Source organism: Poecilia reticulata, linkage group LG23 (assembly GCF_000633615.1).
Source record: "Poecilia reticulata strain Guanapo linkage group LG23, Guppy_female_1.0+MT, whole genome shotgun sequence".
Lineage (NCBI taxonomy): Eukaryota > Metazoa > Chordata > Actinopteri > Cyprinodontiformes > Poeciliidae > Poecilia > Poecilia reticulata.
The window spans coordinates 11370604-11392113 of record NC_024353.1 but is presented as its reverse complement, the minus strand read 5'-3'; the positions used below and the strand labels follow the sequence as shown (position 1 = coordinate 11392113).

At 40.0% G+C, this 21510-nt stretch overlaps 1 protein-coding gene across 2 annotated transcripts in view; it reads left to right on the top strand.

Annotated features, from left to right (window-relative positions):
- Positions 1-1469: 1469 nt before the first annotated feature.
- The window catches only part of prickle1b (prickle homolog 1b), a 29103-nt gene continuing 9062 nt past the window's right edge, over positions 1470-21510 (top strand). The window contains exon 1 of one of the 2 annotated variants that reach the window (XM_008400984.2): positions 1470-1714. Coding sequence is in view for 1 of the 2 variants with exons in the window: in XM_008400983.2 (XP_008399205.1) it covers positions 16812-16826 (15 nt within the window). In the remaining variant the exon portion in view is untranslated. Of the gene's footprint in view, positions 1715-16039; positions 16827-21510 lie in introns of those variants that run through there. The other variant, XM_008400983.2, reaches the window with a different exon arrangement.

Genomic DNA, 21510 nt, shown 5'->3' with positions numbered 1-21510 from the left:
CAGTAAGTCACTGTGCTTTCTCAAAGGAAATCCGTGTTGGGTAGCAACAGCCAGTGCTGCTTTGCATTCCCACTGAAGCACCTTCTTTGGATGAGATTATTTAAAGCCAATCACTTCCTCCAGTTAACAAGTCCACAGAGTTAAATCACTTAACCCACTGCGAACCTATAAAGTTTAGTAAGTTGTTCCTACTAAACTACACGAGAAGCAGATTTCCTTTAAGAGAATCGCTTTTCTAATGTACGTTTTCCTCCACAATTGTTGGCAACCCCGCTCACGTCGAGTCCAACTTTTAATGTGACCACATGTTTTCAATAAGGAAAAAATTCCCACAATTGTTCCGCACAAGGAATAACTGTGAATTATTTAACTGCCTAGTCCACAATTATTTGCACCCTTTTGTTGCTGATACTTTATACATCTTATATTCAACTGGAATAACAATTGGTTTTCTCATTTGACACACTTTATAAGGTGGTAGTAAACATAGAGCGGAATATTTGTAAAAAAAAAAAAAAGTGTTAACTATTACTGATAACATCTCATTTTTGATGTAAATGTAGCAGTAATGATGTTCAGATTTGTTGGGACAAATCATTTTAGTTCACAGATTCAATGCTTTTAGAGGTATTTGGTGCAGATTTGAGCCTTTCTAATCACATTTACAATCCCACTCTTGGAGAAACATGCAAATCATCTGCGATGGCATGCTGCCGCTTCATCCTCACTCGCCTACACATCCCTACCGGAGCGAGACCACGTAAATTAACTTTGAAAAACCACAGCTGAGCACTGAAATGCAACAGTAAATGACGCAAGAAACACAGTTTGACATTTTCTTTCCAAGAAAAGAGCAGGCGGTCTTGTGACTCAAGTTCACTTGGATGTCAATTAACGGTTCACTAAACCTGCAAGCAAAGGAGTGTGTGTTTTACAGAATTTGCTGGATGTACTGGCTTTTCTTTTTATGAACAGATCATAACCAGCAGTGTTTTTGTGTATAAACCATGTGCACCACTGATCTTAACTTATCAGGACTGAATTTGAGGAGGCTTTTTGTGTCGTGTTGTAGGATTGTGTCAGGAAAAAAACCCCCAGCTTTTCATTTCTTTATTCAAACTAATTTATCAGTCTGGACCTTGCCGATACCGTTTATCCAATCTAAAACTAAATTTGCGCATTCACTGAATAACTGAAGCCAAGAGTAATTGCTGCAATTTTACTTTTAGTTTGAACTTATCTTGTCCTTATAGGAGTCTCAGCTTTCCTAAAAGTGCATGCCAGGCGTAAATGTTTTTTCTACACCTCTCTAAAACATATGGGCTCGTGAATTGGAACCATACAAAATGTTTAGGTGCCATGCGTGCGTATAAGTGGGAGGGGAATAGAGGCGTGGGGATCGGCGCGTTTCAGCCAATTGGCGCACAGCACCACAAATGTGTTTTGTGGACGCCTTAACTCCGTGCCAGAGCTGCGCATCACTCTGCCCCCGTGGTGCGCCCCTCACTCAACCTCTCTCCGGCTCTGCGCATCGTCATGCACCGAGATACTTCGTTCCTGAGCTCCTCCATGACTTGAGTTGTGATTTTTATCATCTTTTCTTGCTTCCTCCCCCCCCCCCCTTTTTTTTTCTATTATCTGGATGCGTTAATAGTTGTGATTTCTACACTTTGATTTACGGATTACTGCGCCTGAGCTGTTTGCGTCTTTGGAGGTGAGTGTGTGTGTCATTTTTTAATGCTTTTTTTTTAAAACCGTATTTGCTATTGGTTGACTTTGGTTTAAAAAAAAGCATGTTGAAGGATCTTGCAGGGGAAGGCTGCAGTTTACATTATCTACCAAGTAGAATACTTTCAGCGTGAATGTGAGAGTAAAGGTGCACTAAATGTAGGGTCCCATGCAAGTTTCCAGATGTGTGGACTCAGCTGTTGCTTGTCACTCAGGTGAGCTCGTTTCAACCCCTCCACCTCTTTTATACAATTCTTGCCGGTGTGTTTTGAACTCGTGAGAGACCCCATCGGTGTTGACAGACCGCATTCCAAAATCCACAGAAACTCTGCGAGCCACATCTCTGCAACCGCACCGTCCACAAAGTGCAAAACCCCTCTTCCTCCACTCCACGCCACGATTTCAAATATTTTACGATCAGATTACCGGGAAAATGATTGTTTTTTGGTTGTTTTTTTTTTAAAATTGTATTAATTTGTTAGTAACTTTTTTTCCTTCTCTGTGTGTGATGCAAAAGGAAAAAAGGAGTTTAGAATAACTTTTCTCTTAAAAAAAAAATGAGTCAAGTGGTGGCACCTAGTGGTGGCAAATAAGCTGTACCTCTGTTTGGTGCTTTTTGTTATCGAAATATTCCCAACTTTTTCTTCTTTTTTTTTTTGCTCTGTAAATAGGAAACATTTAAAGCGCAGCAACACTTTCCATGTAGCATGTAATCTGCCTTGTAGTTGGCAGATCTGGAGGTGTTTTCCCCCCGCTGTGGGAGGCAGGCAGGCTTTGCTGGGGGTATACATTCTCTGCAATGCTAAGCCTTTGTTAATGAGTATGTATCCCTGTCCCTTCTCTGTGTGTGGCACCGGCTCCGAGTGCACGTGGATCCAGGTGTCCATTACGTTTAATGCTCGTGTGCGTGCATGCACGTGTCCTTTCTCTCCTGCGTATCTGCACTTCTGTCACCACTTGTGTGTTTGCGTGTGCGATAGAAATAGGTGCTTGGACTCACGAGTTAAGCTGCTGTTAATTGGTTAACCATTTGGACCACAGGGGAGACTGGAGTCAGGATGAAGTCATAAGGATGTTTGGCATGATCAGTGCCTACTAGGATACACACACACACACACACACATATATATATATATATATATATATATATATATAGACTGATTGTTTCTAATAGATTCCCAAAAGACTCATAACACTCCCATTCACAATTGTTTTTTTTGTTTTTTGTTTTTTTTTTGGTAATTAAAACATTTTTGTTGTCTAAAAATGCAGCAGTTAGCTAGATTAATGTCACTTTGGAAGGAAAGGCAGGAACTTAAAACCTGGATGCAAAAGTAATGAAATAAAATAAATGTTTTATGCACTACCAAGTACGGTTAAAAAACGATTTAGTGCGAAATACCTTGCTGCTGTTGTGTCTAGTTTGTGACTAAGCAGTGGGTTTTTTTCAACTTCAACCCCCATTTCGGAAAATGTGCAGAGACAATAGGGTGTCTAAGTCCAAGTTTGAAGTTTTTTGTCGAAATAGCTAAAAAGGAAGTCGTCCTCTATCCGCTGCTATTTGTGTAGCAAATTGTACTCTAGATAAACTATAGCAAATAAACATTACTCAGAGTTTATCCCAATATTGTCACCAGACACTGAGCCCAAAATCACAAATTCCACACTAAAATATTCAACACATTGCAATTTATTTGGCACACCAATGCTGTCTGGTTTTTCCAAATCACTTCTTGCTAGCTGTAGCATCCTAGTCTGTGGTTTTCTGTGGTTTTCAGCACCATACATCCCAGGCAACTATTCAACTGTGAACCAGAAACATGCTCTTTGCCTCTCTGATGCCCAAACGATCCACGTTTTATATCCAGTTTCGACATCCGAGAGGCTGCGATTCTGTTTCAAAGGTTCATTGAAGAGCTTTGAGGGGATTTGGAGTAATTTTGCCACTCATAAAATTACTTTATAGAAGTAGTTAAATGTCAACAGATTGATTATTAGTGCTTCCCAGTCTCGCCAAGAAAGTTAAGAATGACTTCCAAAACTAATTTTTTTTATTAATATGGGAAGTTTAGCCCAATACCTTTTATTGGTTTAATAGTAAGATGGGTGAAAAGGTTGAACGCGTCATAGGAAGGAAGGGAGAAGGATGTGATGCAGATCTTGTTGAGATGACCCTCAAGAGTCCTAGCTGTAGCTGGAGAAGTGCTCAGACTTTTGAATGCCTCGTTGAAATTTTATTACAGTGCTTTTATGACAGAACTGCTTGTGTTGTGTTTGTGGACAGTTTTCAACCGGCAGATTTGTTTTACAGGAGCTTCACCAACTGCTCTCCTCTTTTTTTATTATTATTTTTTTTCCTGTGAAACCCAAAAAGTCACAGAGGAAATCCAGCTTGGAGATTGTTTTGATATTGTTGGACACTCTCCTGGAAAACCTTTTTCTTTTTCTTTTTTGCTCAGCGACCAAGCATGCCTGATTTAGCACAGAAAGGTCTTGTGGAAAAACACATCGTCTGATCGCAGATATAACACTGAAGAGTTCTATTTGGACCGGGATTCTGCCTTGAACTGCAGAAATGAAGTCAGAAAAAAATTAAAAGATCGATTTTTCTCTGTTTCTACTTTGACTTCAAGAACGTTCTGTTCCCTAGAATTTGGCTTTTTGAGCAAAATTGCATCAAGATCAAAAAGAAAAAAAACATACAGTAATAAGAACCATGAGCTCAGATTGGAAGCTTGAGTGAATTTATGTGTTAAAGTCGAAAAAAGAGAAACACAAGAGACTTCCCTTTAATAGCAAGTCTGCACTGTTCTGTACAGAGTACACCATGTGTGTGTACAAGACAGTTTGTTCTATCATTCTGCAAAACAATCAGGTGTATAAATCACTGTAAACCTTCACTTCCACCTTCTATCCAGCACAAATTCATGTACACACACACACAGCTTCGCAAACAACTCACCACAGTCAGTCCAAAGGGCCAAAACATAAGGGGAGAAAAGTGAAGATGACATAAATACCATGAGATTACCCGGTTTATGACATAAAGGTAATTAGTTCTAAAATTGTTCAAGCTAAAAAGAAGTAGGTGCTTTTCAGGCAAATACATACTCTACGTTTGAGAGACAATATTTTAGGCATTCGCTTTGAAGGAAGTTGCCGCACCGCTAACCGGCGCATCACTTCGACACGCTCCACTTGACCCTGAAGCGCTCGTCCAGGTAGTCGAGGATCTTGCTGCGGTACGCCGTATGTATCGGCGTCGACTGGTACGAGATTCTCACATTTCCACAAATATGAAAAAATATAGCAATCCTACGCAATTTAGATGTAAAACGTACTTTTCCAAACTCAACTTTCTGGAGCCCGTTTTCCCTTTGTTCATTTTAAAAGCGTAAAATAGTAACGTTCACAACGACATCTGGGTGATGTTTTGCTGCAGTTGGTTAGGGGTTATGTAGGAGGGAAAAGACTCAACATAAGGTCAGGTAGGGGATTAAAATCTGGAAATACAAATGTTTCCATACTCTTATTACCTTGCTCACACTTACAAGAATGCACAAGATCTCTCATGTATACAACATAACCTAAAGGCTTATTTGAAAACCAAATACCGAAAAATGTTTGAAGTGCAACACTGATTATTAAAGTTACAATAATGGCATCCATAGCATTTACTTTTCTACACATATTTATATAGAAATACTCAATAAACAGCTAGTATAATTACTAATCACTACTTAAATACCACTAACCACTTTATGCTCATTAAACATCAGTCTTGGTCAAGGATTTTCATGTGCGTGGGAGGGCTTGGTCAGTAGTCCTTCGTGCACAAACACTTAGTGTAATCTTTGTGCTCATTGAGTGGTTTCAGACCAAACCCTTCAGGCCGCATTGGCTCCAGAAACCTAGTATTATGGTTAGTTTGTGGGTTCGGAAAAGTAATCCAAGGCTTAGCAGACTAGGAGACACCGAGTAATGGAGTCCGAGGAAGAGTTACGCTAAATTCTGTGTCAGAACTTGCAGCGGAGTTGAAATGAAGTTGCCCGCAGCGCTTTCCGGGGCAACACAAAAAAACCGGCAATGCTGTACGGAGAAGTTGCTGCCGACTCGTGCCTGCGAGTGAGAGTTGATACGGCACCACCTTAATTACCTGTACACACAGCTCTATTTGATGATGATTAAAGCCACCCTCACGCGTCTACTCAGACGGTGCCGGCCGCCAGCAAACATGGAGACATTAAAGGCAACGATCATTAGACGGTGATAATTAAAAGACTTTAAAGTTCAAGTACAAGTAAGAGGTATAGGTGGAAGTAGAGCATCGTATAGGAAGGCAAAACCGCTTCGAAGAAAACGCGTAATTATTTCTTATCAAATGACCACCCTGGGGGCTGGGGGGAAACACAAATGATAGCTTTCTGTTTTGTTTTTGATTGGGGACAGAGATAAAATGGTCCCCAGAGCAGATTCTGGGTTGAAGAGTTTCACTTCCAGACATACAACTTTGCTCTTGTGGTGGGAAAACTGTAATTGTTTTTCTTTTTTTTTTCTTTTGCTTGTTTTCTTGATCATGCTTTGAGTTGGAGGTTTTTTCAATGTGAGCTTCCCAATAGCTTGGCCATAATTATTCTCTTGAAGTTTCCCACATTTTGTCACAGTGGGACCCATAAACCTCAATATAGATTATTGGGATTTAGAGTGGCAGAAAACCCTCATAGCGTACGAATACATCGGACATAATTCTGCTGTAGAACAAACCATTTTTCATGAGTTGGCATTGTCCAATCAAAGATCAGGTCTATATCCACTCTACTTTTACAAAGCACCGTATCTCACACCGCAGCGTGTTTGACATACCAGATTTAAATGGAAGAGAAAGCCGACTAAATAGCATCATGAGGAAGTGTTGCGTATGGCAAGAAAGCCGTAATTGAGCCAAAATACAAGAGGTGCTTGTTATTATATTATTGAAACATGACTCAGCTTCTGCCTCTTCTCCTTAAATTTGTTTCATGTGTTAAGACATTTTCCTCTTGAGGCAAGGACAGACCCTCAAGTCAGCTCTAATAAATACAGTTTGTTGCTTCCCCTCTTCGTTTTACCATTTTATTTTTGTTTTAATAAGTGCTTTAATTTTCAGTCAGTACAAAAGGACATTGTGAATTTTGCTCTTTAAACAACTACATGTTTCCGAAGACATTTAGGTACTTGTGAAAAATGTTAAGTGGAGCCTGTTTATCATCACATCGGGTGGTTGCGTCTCTCGAGTCGTTCCCTGCCTGTCACAGTTTCTCCACATCTCCTTGCATCATCCCAGGGGAATAGTGGGTCTTTAATTCATTCTGAGAGGAAATGGCTCCCTCGAATCTGATGCCACCCGGAGTCAGGAAATGAACCAGTGTGATAAATGCAGCATAATGAGGGTGGAGAAAATTACAGGATTTTTACAATATTTGCTGAAAGCTGCACATTTTTCCTTTACTTGTCCAGAACGGAGCTTTGTTTTTTTTTTCTTCTTCTTCTTCTTCCTTTCTTTAAAACATTGGCTCAAGCTACAGTAGTAGTCTTTCCATTGCCAGAAGGTGACAACGCAGTAAATGTTTCAGTTTTCAATGCAGTGCTGTAACCAACAGCTTTTAAAGTGATGCAATACAAATTGAACTTGAAAATCAACTCAGTTGTATTAAAACAAATGAGCATGTATAGTTTACTTTGTCCTCTATTGTCAATGTATATTTCCAAGGTAGGTGTGAATTCAAGTAAGATCATGGCATTTGGCTCCTTTTCATACAGAGTCTGAAAATTGTCAGATCATGCCTGATAGCGCTTTATCAGGCATGAACCATATTCAAACTCCAGCATTACTGAAAGAACTACCCCTGGCTGAAGTCTTAGAGCTTCAGCCTTTTCCTACTAGTATTAATGTCGAGAAATTGTGTATGTAATACACAGATGCAGTCTAGTCTTTTTATTTTGACCGCCACACTTTCTTCTGGCCTGAAACTCCTTTAATTTGCCTAACTTCTTTCTGCTTCATAGATCTCAGCAAAAACTTTGCCATACCTTATCAATTATTAATGCTTAGCAGCAGGCAACGGTGGTAATAGTCAATAATAATAAGAAGAAGAAGGAAAAAATGTTTCAGTGAACACAATTCATAATGCTCCTATGATTTTTACAAGCTCTCTGCTGCCCCCAAGTGATAAAAAATATTGCTAAAATTTCTTAATTTACAAGAGAAAGTAGTCATATTCAATAAATTAGGATATGAGGCTTGTTGGTCAGATTTGAAGGACTTTTTGAAAACAACCCTCTGTATTAAACACAGTTTTTATTAAGCCCACATTTCTGTGCCAACTTTTTTTAGTTGTCTGATCCAATTTTAAATCTTGTGTTTTCGTTTGCTGTAAGTGGAAAATTATAATTAAGGCATTCAATTATATTGTAATTGATTGAATATGACTGTACTTCTGTGCACAGCATCTTTCTCTTACAGAGATATCTTCCCTATAGCCATGTTTTGCTACACTGTACCTCTCTAATTAATCTCTAATTAATTCAATTAATAAAAATGACATATGAAAGATAAACTGGTCCGTTTTATGTCCAAATCAGTCTAAATTATTAATTCGGTACCTTGCTAACTCCCACAAACATATTTCAGATAGGAAAATAGAATTAAAAAAAAAAGTTTGGGACTTTCCAGTTACTTTTTGTAAAACCTTAAGAAACAGTAATTTGACTATTATCTGTGCTTCACTGCTGTTACACGCAAGGGTTCAATTTAACTTTCATTTTGTTTGTTGTGAAAAGGTGATTAAATGGCCGCTTGCATTAATGAGTTGGTATAAATGTCTTAGGTGTTTACACAAATGATCTCCAAACCCCAACAGTAAAGTAGGGGCTGAGGGGAATCATTATCTCCAACCAGCCACCCATGAAATAACAACATGTGGGGCCCTGTTTGTGTGTGCGTAGTGCTGATCTACATTTGTGGGCCGGCATGTGTTTTTTGTTTATTCCATCATTTGCATGTGTGTATTTTAGTGTTTTGGGGTGTCCTCTTTAAAGAATATCCCCTGCATTCCGCAAGTTAACAAAAATGCAGACTGATGGGTTGCATCTTGAACTAAAATGGACTTTTCGGCCCCTGGGAGTCTCCGATTTGCACATCGCTGCAACAATGCTCGGGCTTTGCTCTGAACTCGGTTGAAACCCTATCGTTTGGTTCGGAGGGGCACAAATATGTTGTATATCCCTCTTATACTACTTCCTTCCCCTAGTTGTTTCCCATCTGTTGCAGATTAGTTTCAGTGTGTTTAGAGAGAAAAGCCTGTCGCCGAGCAGGACTGATAGTAAACCCACAAGTCAGAACTGTCAGGTAGGTCCGAATTAACAGAGGCCAGCTGAGGATATGGCAATCGGAGAGGTTGGGGGAGTGAGGGGGAGAGGGAGAGGGGGGCGCTGCAGGAAAGAGACGGACAGAGAGAGGGAAGGGGAGTCTAAAATTACCCGGGGAGACCACCAAACGGTTCATCTGTTTACCCACTAAGCTGGACCATTACTCGAGGGCCAGTGTGGAATGCCAACGCCGATTGCCTGGCCAGATTTAAGGGTGGAGGACAAACACCCTACAAGACATGCTGCGCCGGCTCTTATGACGGGGGTTTATTTAAGCATCACAAGATGTCAGTGTGCTCAAAGCAGTTGTCCTATGACACATAGCTTTGGTCACCCTTTTGGCATTTAAATTTTAAATGTTTGCTAGACCGTGCAGCTGCTTTACTCTCCCCTTCTAAAATGTCTTTCAGTCTAAGGTGGAAAAAAAAGAAGCTTTTGAGAAAGGGTGTGTGGTTTCACACACACCCTTCTCCGACACTACGCCGTCTTGAGAACTGTGCAAGCACATGTTGTCCCAACTTTAGTAACGAGTGTGACAAAGTGCCTCGGGGCTGCAAACTTGGTCCGACCCGTCGTCTTTCCCAGCCCTTGTTATGTTTCTAATGTTAAATCATGTGGGGGGGCAAAAAAAAATAAAAAATAGGGTGTCGGTTGGGTAATACCCGAATGTGTAGGTGTGTGCGTGCATGTAAGTAATGTGTTTGTCTGTTCTGGTTGAGTGATGTACCATCCCTCTGGGGTCTTATTATTAAGGCTGTGTGTACACAACCCCCCAAACCATGGCCAAGATCTATCTCTGTAGAAATGTCAGAGGGGAGTTCACACACTTACACCAATGTACAAACAGCTTTTCCCTAAAAACGTGATGCGGCGATACTTCTTGATTTGCCTGACATATCGTATTAAACGCTTCTTGTTTTTCATGCAGTCAGTTTCTCATGATCCCACATTGAGTGGCACAATTCATTAAAGGTCCTGTTTGTGTTGGCCAAATAACGACATTGCGTAAATCACTCGAGCTGATGCTCACAGCAGTAGAGGGACTAAATGTAGCAACGATTTATCACTCCGAGATAAATCAGAGTGGTGATGTTGGCCAGCAAAAACAAAAACATGCTGAATTTTGACAGGTGCACGTAAAGTCGGCCATTTCTCTCAGTCTGTCAAGAGAAACAAGATAAGTTAGTTCCATATCTGTTGTTGTCATCTCAGTTTCAAATACATGAAGTCATGGCAAGTTTCTTTTGTGATTCTTACCAAGCAGCGCACTTGAAATATTTCCCAATAGTCTCATTACTGAAAGTGATGTCAGTAGAAGACGTTACTCCAACCAAGATGTGGGCTGTATGATGTTTATTTGTTGGGCTAGTCCCCACATGACATTTCCAAAGAAACGAGTTTACTTTCCTTGTAAATAGCAACACCTGCATTTGTGTAAATAAAGTCTTACCAATTATTTTGGTATGAAGTCCTTTTGTCAGGATGCTAAAGAAAGCGTCCAACAGACCAGATTCTTGTCCATCTGCAAGTAGCATAGTGTAGCATCATGCATCCTGATCACCCAACTGCTGCGGCACATTGCTGGTCACCTGGCTACATTTTTTTAATTTTTTTATTTGATGACATGGAAAGCAATTTTAGCCTCACTTTTAATGTAAAACGGTTTTAAAACTCGGGTAGCCAACCATGGCTATCAGAGCTAACAGCCAACTACTAGTTGTTAGTCTAAAAAGCTTAACATAACTAATAATCTGCTCAATAAGACCTTGAAAACCACCAACATAACGACGGGTATTGATCCTTTGGTTTCCGCACCATCGCTGTCCATGTTTTTTTTTATGACTGGAAATAACTTCAAACAGCTAGGCTTATTCCTTATGTAAGTTGGGGAATAGTGCAGCAACCATCTTTCACTCAATTGACCGACACCGACTGGCCAACACACCACAAAAACTCATTTTTCGTTTTAAAGGAACATTATGGCGTAGCATTTTCGTCATTCTGAAACCCTAACTTGTTACAATTTGAAATATACAGTGATTACAGCAATCGGACCGTGTCAGCTCCAGTCTGTTCCATTGTATGCAACTTCTTTTTAAGTCGAAGCAGGCAACATGATTTCAAAATGCTTGAATCCCTCCGCCCCCACACACACAATTAGACACACACGCACACCCAAAAACACCCCTTTCAAAGCAAAGGGTAAATGACCCTAGGGCTTTTATTAAAGAATGAATGCGTCACTTAAAATGATCAAATTAGAGTTGGATAGGAGGCACAAGACTGCTGTCCCCCACATGCCTATGACAGTTACATATTTCTATAAGTCCCTAACGTTTTATTTGTTCTCTTCATCATCTTCAAAAAGGTGGTTTTATTCGCTGTATTTCTTCCTACTATCGAGGTTTCAAAAGAAGTTCAATGCAGCGTTTTTAAAACCCAATTCCTGCCCGTGCTTCCTTCGCAGTTGACGATTTCCTGCGTTTTATAGTTCTTTTATTGCCACTTCTGTCATCCTGGAGGTGTGCAGCTAACACCCTGCCATGGTTAACAAATCACGACAGAAAGTTTTACAACCCGAAAGTTAAACTACACTTGGAGAATGAGTGTCAACGAATATTAACACTAACCCGACGGGACGAACTACAAAGAAGCTCCGCAGACCTGATATGACTGCGGAAAAAGGCAAGTTGAGCCGGTGGGCCTTGTTAGGAAGAACTGAAGGTCTGCTTTCTTGGCGTGAAAGGCCGCCGAGAGGCGTCTGTCAGCATGGAAAACTATGAATGGGTTGTAAAAAAAAAAAAAAAAAAAAAAAAAAAAAAAACGGAATCAAAGTGGATGTGAATTGAGACGTTGCTCTGAGGGTTTTATGTGGATTCCATCTGTGTAAGCTGCTTGTCAGCCACAGAGGACACAGCCTGGGCAAAGGCAGCTTGAGTGCACTTCATTTGTCAGATAAAAACTCTTCCTTATAGATACGTCTGTTTATTTTCATTGTGTTAGTGACAGCGCCGTGTCAATCTCGCGCCCTTGCCATTAGAATCGTGGGTCTACATCGCACATATTTGTGACTTCGGCAAAGTGCGACCACTTCAGTCACTTTTAATTGTGCGGAGCCGTTTGCTCAGTCCTGCGTGCGCCATTGTGTCTTCGGACTTTATGCGTGTTTGGCTTCTGGAACGGTTGCTCTGTTTGAGTTCGACTTTTATGACAAACTGCCCTGCAACGCGTTGGGACACGCGACTGCCCTGGCTGATCTCTGTTTTGAGCAACCAAACAAATCTCTCCGATGTCTTCTTTAAATGATCAAATAAATCCCTCTCCTGACAGATTCCAGGTGTGAATATCTGGTTGAATGTAAGAGTGGAGTTCATTGGAAGAGGAGCATGTTTGCTTAGTAAGCCATCCCTCCACAATACCAACCAAAAAAAAAAAAAAAAAAARAAGAAAAGGCCAAATTATCAGGTAGGCTCTGTTCCTAAAGGCAGATAAAAGGTGCAGTCATGAAGTGTATGGAAGTGTGCCGGGTGTCTGCCTCCAGTCAGTGTCTAGTTTCAACTTGGATTTCAAGTGCAGAAAAGAGCAACCGGGTCTTGTCTGAACTGCCAGTCTTTAGCTTATGCCAGAGGAAGATAGCTTTCCTTGGAAAGTTATTGAGGAAACTTGATCAAAAGATGTCTTCCTCCAACTATTTTCCAATTTGACTTTGTTTAAGATTAAAATTATACGTTGGTCCAATAAAAGCTTGGCAGTTTCTTTTTGGATATGAGCCGAGCCCTTGGAGAAGAATGTGGCAAAAGCCAGGCAATTTTATCATCTGAAAATCTAAAGAGCTTTTCTGTTAGCGAAGGTGGAAGAAATGTATAATTTTATCTATAACTACATAAAAATGTTGTTGTAAAACCAGCCAATCTACATGTATTTAAACACTTCTCCTTCATACTCAGCACTGCCAAGGCATCTCATTTCTACCACAGAAACATCAGATCTTGTAGACAAACAACTTTGTCTTACCATAGCACATTCTAAAAATGCGGCTTATAAAGGAATGTTATAACATTATATTTTTAACGACAAATGCCACAGAGTTGCTATACATTTTAAAAATATAATTGTAGATTATCGCTCCCTTTTGCAGAGTTCTCCGTCAGTTGTGTACAACTAAATGAGGACATAATTCTTTCTTTCTCAAAAAAATAGACAAAGATAAAATTAAACTTGGTTTTAGACCGCTATGCCCTGAAAATAAGACAAGCAAGAAATATTGTTGTTTTTTCAAGATAGTATTGCTCTTATTACACAAATTAATGCAAGAAGATACAGTTGTCTTGTCTGTCTCTCTAATAAACAGCTTACTGCTGTTTGTACTGCTGGGGGAGAACAAGCTAAATGAATAGCTAATATTAGCATTGCTGTGCTCAAAGTTGCAAATAAATCATTAGAACGTAAGGAAAAATGATTTCTCTAGCTGCATGCGATACTAGCCTGGTTACAAACAGCCCCTTGTGCTACGCTTTTCTTCATAAATTGCCAAAGGTGTGAAGACTACAACTCTAAAACAGCGCAGAAAGCCGAAGCTCACAATTCCTTCTCCTTCTGTTTGTTGATTGGCCGGTTGGAATTCTTCCTCAGAAATCCAGCTCAATGGTAGAAAGCCCAGACGGGGCACTGAAGGAAGATGAGAATCGAGGGGAATTGCATGAGAAGGAAACGGCTGAACTAATGCAAGACATTTGTGTCCTGATATTTGTGACTGTTTTCTTGCTTCTTGATGTCGGTACACAACTGAACTTAAAGCTCAAAGGCTGACATTATTTTAAATAAAAAAATGCACATTGTTTCCATCTGCTATTACACATGACACCACATTTACCGCTACTTTTTCATCTCAATTTTTTTATATATTGATTAAATAAAAATGCTGGATCCTTACTCTATGAAACATAACAGAAATAAGAACAAAATGACTTAATTCTTAAGACAATAAAGGGTTTGGGTTTCCATACACATTTCTCTCTAAATAAATATGTTTTGGACATTTCAGTATTGCCAAACTATTCACCTGTTTAACAGTAGTATTGTATGCTATTCTAATAAGTGGTACTCTGTGACTGTTGACCTTGCTACCAGGATTTAGGAGTTTAACTCCAAAAAGTAAGCTAGATCATTTAATCTTTTTAATGCATCGTGCACTTTTGTCCTTATTTTTACGATGTTGCACTCTTTATATTCTTTTAGGAGGAAGCCAAAGAGATGGGAAGGTCAGTTGTGTTTTCTAAAGAACCATAGGTCTCTGGCCAAGAGCCCAGGCCAAGTCTGAAAGACAGATTTCTATCCATTGTCTGCCATAAAGCCACTCATCCTCGGCCCTGTCGTCTATTCATGCAGGAGCATTCTTCTCCCACTCGTTCCCCTGTTTTCATTATTAGGATTAAGTACCTCGCTGTCAGAAAGAAAAACAGAGGTTGTCTTCTCTCTACCCATCTGCCCAAATAAGATCTTCAGAGCTTCTGAAATGCATATCCAGATGAGTATCTCTGGGAACCCAATGCTAAACCGCTCTGAGTGGGGCTTGGGTTGGGGGGCAATGAGAAGCTTTTGCACAGCACTGCCAAGAGTGTTGGAGAACCTTGGAGATTTTCTGAAAGGTTTACCTTGTGACGTAACATGACTTTCTAAATATGAATTGGAAGGCCAGGAAAAAAAAGAAAGAGAACTTGACTCTCTCTCTTTTTTTTTTCTTTCTCTCTCTCTCACTCTCCCAAGCTAATTAGCCAAGTGAGTCATTTCTCATTTGCAGCAGGTTATGGCATGCGACAAACGGCTCGGCTGCCGTGTTTGGGAGCCGACTTTGTTGGCTTGTCAGAGAAGAAGGCATCATTGTCCACCAGACAATTGAGTAAACTCATTTCTCATCTTTGACTGTTTAAATGAAGCTGTTGCTGCTTTTCAGCCTCTCACAATGATGGATGGTGCAGAACTTGATCAAATAATCACAACAAACATCTCCAGGCTCATCTGGCGAGTTCGCTTTAACTCGTGGGACGATCCCGAGTGATTCCTTCGGAAGGATTTCCTTCGCTGCTATATGTGCCAAATCGTTGGAGAGTTTCCTGAAGCGAAGTGGTCCGTGTGACAATAACTTCATTGTGATTGCCTGGAGTGAGAGATGAGAGCAGGGGACCCCGCTCCTCTACATCATTCAGACCTCTAAAGGAAGAAGAAGCGCAGTGGGGACGTCTGCATGGGGAGGGTGTGACTGGACGGAGACCGACCATGAGAATTTCCCCGAGATGGATGAGACTGGCTTGAGAGGAAGCAGGGTTAATATTTAACTCCTGACTCACCAACAAGACATGAGGGATTTTTAGCTGCTTTTAAATGCGTCAAAACCTTCAGCACGTAAGCTAGGTGTGGAAACGTTGCCAGTGAGAAGCAATTTTAAGCTTGGTAAAAATGATTCTCTGCATAAACCAACTAACTGCCCAGGAGACAGTTTTTATTATGCTGCGTTCGATTTATCTTCAATATGACAAATGGATCTGGGAACAGATACCACAACAGAGTTTACTGTGTAGCTGTTGTTGCAAGTTTGGAGACAGTTGCCAACTGCTAGTTGCTAGTGTTATCTACTGCTAGCACTGCAAAGGGATAGTAGTAAATATTCCATGATGTCAGGCTTTAAATCAATTATGTAGTCTTTGTATAAAAAGGATCTACTCTAGAAGTCTTTCAGTATTCTTTGCACGCAGAACCATGAGTAAACAATCCGTTTCTGTTCCTAAGATAATGGAGCAGATGGGCTAACAGCACCATAAGCATGACCCTAATATAATCAGCGGCTGAATACAAATTAATGGAAAACTGGGAGAACAAATTATCTCTAATGCATTTCTGGAGTCTCACAGAGACAGAGGAAACCACAACATGCAACCGTTTTGCATCAGTACGAGGAATTTCGTATAGACGACTGTGTCAAGAAACGACAATAAAATGAAGATAAATCTTCCTGTGAACAGCACAACATACTGCAAATTCAAGCACTTAAGCCGGTATGATGAAAGTGAACATTTGTCTGCCAAAAGATTTTAAAACTTGGAGACAAAAAGAGAAGACATGTCATCAGCAATCATGCAGGCAAATGCGGTGCTGCTGGCTGCAGGGCCCGGTGTTATGCCGGTGGAGGAAGGGAATGCGGAGATAGAGACATGGGTGAGGGGGGGTGTTGATTCTGAAGTGTGTGTGCGTGTGTGTGAGAGAGACTGAAGTGCAGAGACAGGCAATTTGCTCTTTAGGGCAGGAATAAGGGAGGGGCTGACAAGGCTTGGCTGCCCCAAGAGCACACAGCCACAGTGGGATCAGAGATACAGCAGATAGAGACGTCACCTCTCTGCCCTGCCTGCTCCCTTGCTGGACTCGGAAGTATTTAGACTTCCCAACGGGTTTAATCCTCCGACTGCTTCGGAGCTGCTCTCTGAGACCGTCGTGATAGCTGAAGTTGACTTTTAAAAAGCCGACTGAAGAAGGCTGGAAGGGAAGGGTTGTTTTCTGACCGATCCGGATCCGATTAGAGCATGGATCCGTGCTGCAGAAAGGTGGCCAGAGCTGGGAAGCTGAATGACTGGGGAATTTTTTGAAGTTTTGTCTCAGTTTTCTGCAACGGTGGAGAGAGACAGATGCTTTTAGCAGAGGTAAGACTGAGATAGATTCTAAATCTGTAATGAAAAAAAGCATTTTCTCAGATTTTTTTTTTTTTTTTGACAGTTGCAAGTGGTCTCATTTAAGCTGTGCATCTTCTAAAAGTAGTTAACGCCCTCAAACTGTCAAAAAGCAATGATTTCCATCTTTGGGCTTACATAATAGACTAATACACTTCCTTAAGTGATTCCCAGCACATTTAGACAACATGAATGTGATTTTCTTTTTCATTAACTCTTGCTAGCGAGCTGAAGCTTTGATGGATTGATACTTTTATGCTTATCTGCCCACTCAGAGTATGTTACGCATGTATGTGTGTACAAGTTCACATTAGAACGTCAGCACAGCTACCCTCTAATGGAACTTAGAAAACCAGTCGAAAACACATAAAGCACTTTGTATTTTAGTCATGTGGTAATGTTTTCTTGTTAAAAACTAAAGTGAAACGCTCCTTCACATGGTTTTTGTGAGCTGTTTAGTTATTTTGTCACCTGCCAACTAACTTTGTTTCGGGTTTATTGTTTCAGTTCTGCTTGGCATTAGTGTTAGTGCAGCTTACTGCTACTGAAAGCTAGAAAAGTGGAAGTTTACAACCTTTACGAAACACTGTTAAATGGGTTGAAATTGTTCACGATTTGTTATTTATTTCTTGGTCGTGTCTCTGTGTCGGTAAAAGCCACTGGCAGAACTACTGCACAGATAGATACTGCAGGAAGTAAGAAAAGTAGCAGTTTAAAACTAAAATGAATTGTTGCTTCAGAAGTTATGGAGTCGTTTATAAGATGTTTTTATTCTTCCGTCTTTTGGCAACAAGTTTTGCCTGTGCCTCTTGATCCTGTTGAGGTACAAGCAAGCACAGAAGCGCAGCCAGTTGCTAGGGGAAGTTAGAAAAGAAGTAGAATATTTGAAAAAGTGGCAGTTTAGTACCGTTGCTAATCACTACTTGAAGGCAATTTGTTTGTTATTTACGCTAAACCCTGTTGCTACTTTTTGCGTACTATAAACATTCATGTTTTCAACAACCTGCTCTTGGAAGTTAGCGCAGTGAACAGTTCCAGGTATTTTCCAAAATACACATATCTAAAAGTTGTGACATAATTCGTCACAAGTTTTTAAGAAATATTTATATAACTGCACCTCAGGATGTTACTTCAATATTACACTAAAAGTTCTTCACTCATATGCTGACCAAGATCATTTAAAACTGTATTACCCAATCAACGTTATACAAACACATCCATTATTTTTTATTTTTTTGCATACTATTAAATGGTAAATGGTAAATGGACTGAACTTATATAGCGCTTTATCCGATCATTTTTGACCACTCAAAGCGCTTTACACTAGAGTCACATTCACCCATTCGCACTCACAAACGCTCACACATTTATACACCGATACGCAGCTCGGTAAGCAATTTAGGGTTAAGTGCCTTGCCCAGGGGCACATCGACACGTGGCAGGAGGAAGCTGGAATCGAACCTACAACCTTCCGATCGCAAGACGACTACTCTACCCGCAGAGCCACAGTCGCCCATATTAGTATTTACATTTGTCCCCTGCCAAAAAAGGAGAATGTGATGTATTTGGTTGATATGCTTTAAGTTTGCCAGCTAAGTTGGGGGGAAAAAAATACAACTACATCTGGCCTGTGTTTACTCCGACGCAATGTTGCGACTCTAAATGGCTGTTCGGAAAAAAAGAAAGAAAAGAACTTTCTCTTTCTAAACTCCTTGGCCTCCTTCTGTTGCGTCTCCGCAGTTGCCCACATCTTGAAGAGGAATACCTTTTTTGTTTGTGTTTTTTTTTTGTTTTTTTTTTCTCGACAAAGACAGCCATTGTGTTATTGCCAAGTGGTGACATGGTGAAATGTGAGTTGCTTGTGTATATTGGCTCAGGAACCCACAGTCACCTTTTCCCCGTTGCTTGCGGGACGAGAGGCTGGGGAGCTGAATGGCAGACGCACATTGTGACCGCGACGAACGACGGCGCACCATCTCAAGTTCAGTCGTAGTGAAGTAACGAGGGATTTTAATTCTTTTGTTATCGAGTTAAAACGTTTTGTAATTACACAGGATGGAAAATACAAGATAGTGTTGGCAACTCAAAAATGCTTCTGCGTGAGAAATAGACATTGTTCCACCTCCCAAAATTATTGGCATGTAGATAGGTTCAAAAGCTTTAAAATAAATGGTAGGTATGGGGATTGGTGATGCCAAGAGACTGATCTTTTCAGCAGGTCTCTAACTGAGATTTGGAGATTTCTTCCACAGATAAATGTGTCGAAGTGGCCGTAATATATTGGGTCATTACACTGATATTAAACATACAGTGGTTTTCATTTTTCTTGTAGAGGACACCAGAGTTTTTATTTAAATTATCCAAGTGTCTTAAACTTGGGTCCTAATCCAGTCCTATTTTTCTTATACGATTTTTAAAAAATTTTTTTTATTCCTCTATGATTTAGAGTGGTAGCAGGTATTTTCCGTTGTAATCAAAGTAATTAAACATAGCTTTTATGACATTTTTTTAGAACATAATTGTTCATCTCTGGAAATTTGGCCCATTTTATGTTGGACAAAGTATTGTATAAATAATATCTGCATAGCATGAAGCTGTAACTGGGTTTCATGCCATTTATTTATCATTTACTTATCACACTTTTATTTCCTATTGTGTCATGATTATTCCTCAAGTGAGCACTCAAATTGAAAGTCCGATTTGTTCCGCTGTCAGATTATGTAACTGCAATCAATTATTGGCAGCTTTGCACCAAAGGTGCCAATAATTTTAATAATATTGCAGCAATAATTAGTGACACAAACCTCCTTTTTTACATGTTTTTCCATCTAATCTCATCGTTTCTTGATCTTAACTGGTTAAAATAACATGAGATAGGACGAGTAAAGAGAAAAGCTTCTGCTTGATAACACTATCTATCTCACCATTACAGATTAGCCACAGAGGAACAAAGCAATGATCAGATTCCTTTTTGTTCGGTGATAAGAGCTGCAGGGCTTGCTTTAAACTACGACTCTTATCTGTAAGTCCTACGTTCTGCCACCTTGTATGCTAATTGGAGGAATGCTCTATATGCCCCGGGTCCTGTTCCTGGGGTGATGTTGTATGTAAAACAGGCCTCCAGAGTTGTTTAGTGCAGGTTGTTTTTATAGCTTCAACATTTTTAATTGTTTTTCTTTTTGTTTTTTTAAGAAGAAGAAAACAATTAGCACAAAATAAAGTAACATATGTCGGTGGAGATTTCTGCAGACGTGATTCATTTACGCTTACGATTTTGGAAGTGGTACCAGCCGTCGTAATACATGTGTGAGAGGAAAAACATGCCGAACAAAACTATATGACGTGAAAATCCTCACCCTCACAATTTGAAATGTGTGTGCGTTTGTCCCCGAATGTCTACACGCGGCCCATTTATCCAAAGCGACTCACAGGTGAGGAATTTTACAAGTGTAATTAGAGGCATTGAAATTTCACACCGATAATTATAGCTCGACATGAATGTCCCTCAAAATTCTGTTCTTATGTAAAGCATCTTAATCTGCAAACAGTTTTGAGGTGGGTGTGTGAAGTTTCTGTTGTTTTTTTGTTTTGTTTTTTTACCCACAGACAACTCTATCTGGCCTTTATTTGCATGTGAAAGATGCAGAGTTTGGGTCCTCTCTACACAGAAAAGTGGCTTTTTCGACACCTTTAGCTCTTGTTATCAGGCTGTGGGATCTGGAGAACATAGCTGCTGCGAGATAAGAAAGCTACTGCTGAAGGTGGAGGAGGGGGAGACGGAGTTGAGGAAAGACTTGATGGGCCCTCCAAGCATTAGCTGGTCCCACCGTTTTTTTTTCTCCAGCTCATGGAAGAAAAGCCGTTCGCAATGCTCCTGCATGTAGATTCCTGCTGCAGTTTGAGTGCGCGTTGTTTTGTAAACTGTTGCGTCTGAATAGTTTCATGGGATTCAGTTGGATTTTTGCATGAAACGAAGCTGTGCTGTGTTGCCTTTCATGTCAGTAGATTTGTTCATATTGTGCGCATCTTAATGGAAACTCCGTTTTATGCGAAAGATTTTGTCTGATAGTTTCTTTGTCCAACTTGCGTCTCCAATGGATAAAATGCATAATGGACTGGGAGTGGCATCTTTTTTTGTTCACACTTAGGGTTTCTTATGTATAAGCCAAAAAAAAACAACTGAAATATCTGAATATCTTTTTGGTATTTCACAAGTTGAATTAAAGTTTTATAACTGTCATAGTGTCATATCTGACAGAAATCTCTGTGTGTAGAATTATAAGGTTCTTTGAGAAGTTGTGTGTACAGTAAAAAAAAAAAAAGTACGTTTTGCACCGTTTGCACATAACAGCGAGTCAATATGGTATTCTCACAGTGGTTATACATTGTATGTTGTCTGTTATTTCCTTTACTTAATATTTATTGTGGGAAATATTATATTCCAATTCCTTGAAGACCTAGGTAAATAGAAGTCCCTTTAAAACGCCACTTAAAGTCATGTTTGGTTTTAGAGGGTCTTTGAATTATTAGATTTTTTTGTTCTCATCTTTAAGCAATCTGTAGATTAAATTTAACTGCATTTTCACTCAAAGATACTAATTTACAATCACTACATTTTATTACTCTGACTCAAGTTAATTCTTGTGGCTTAATTTAT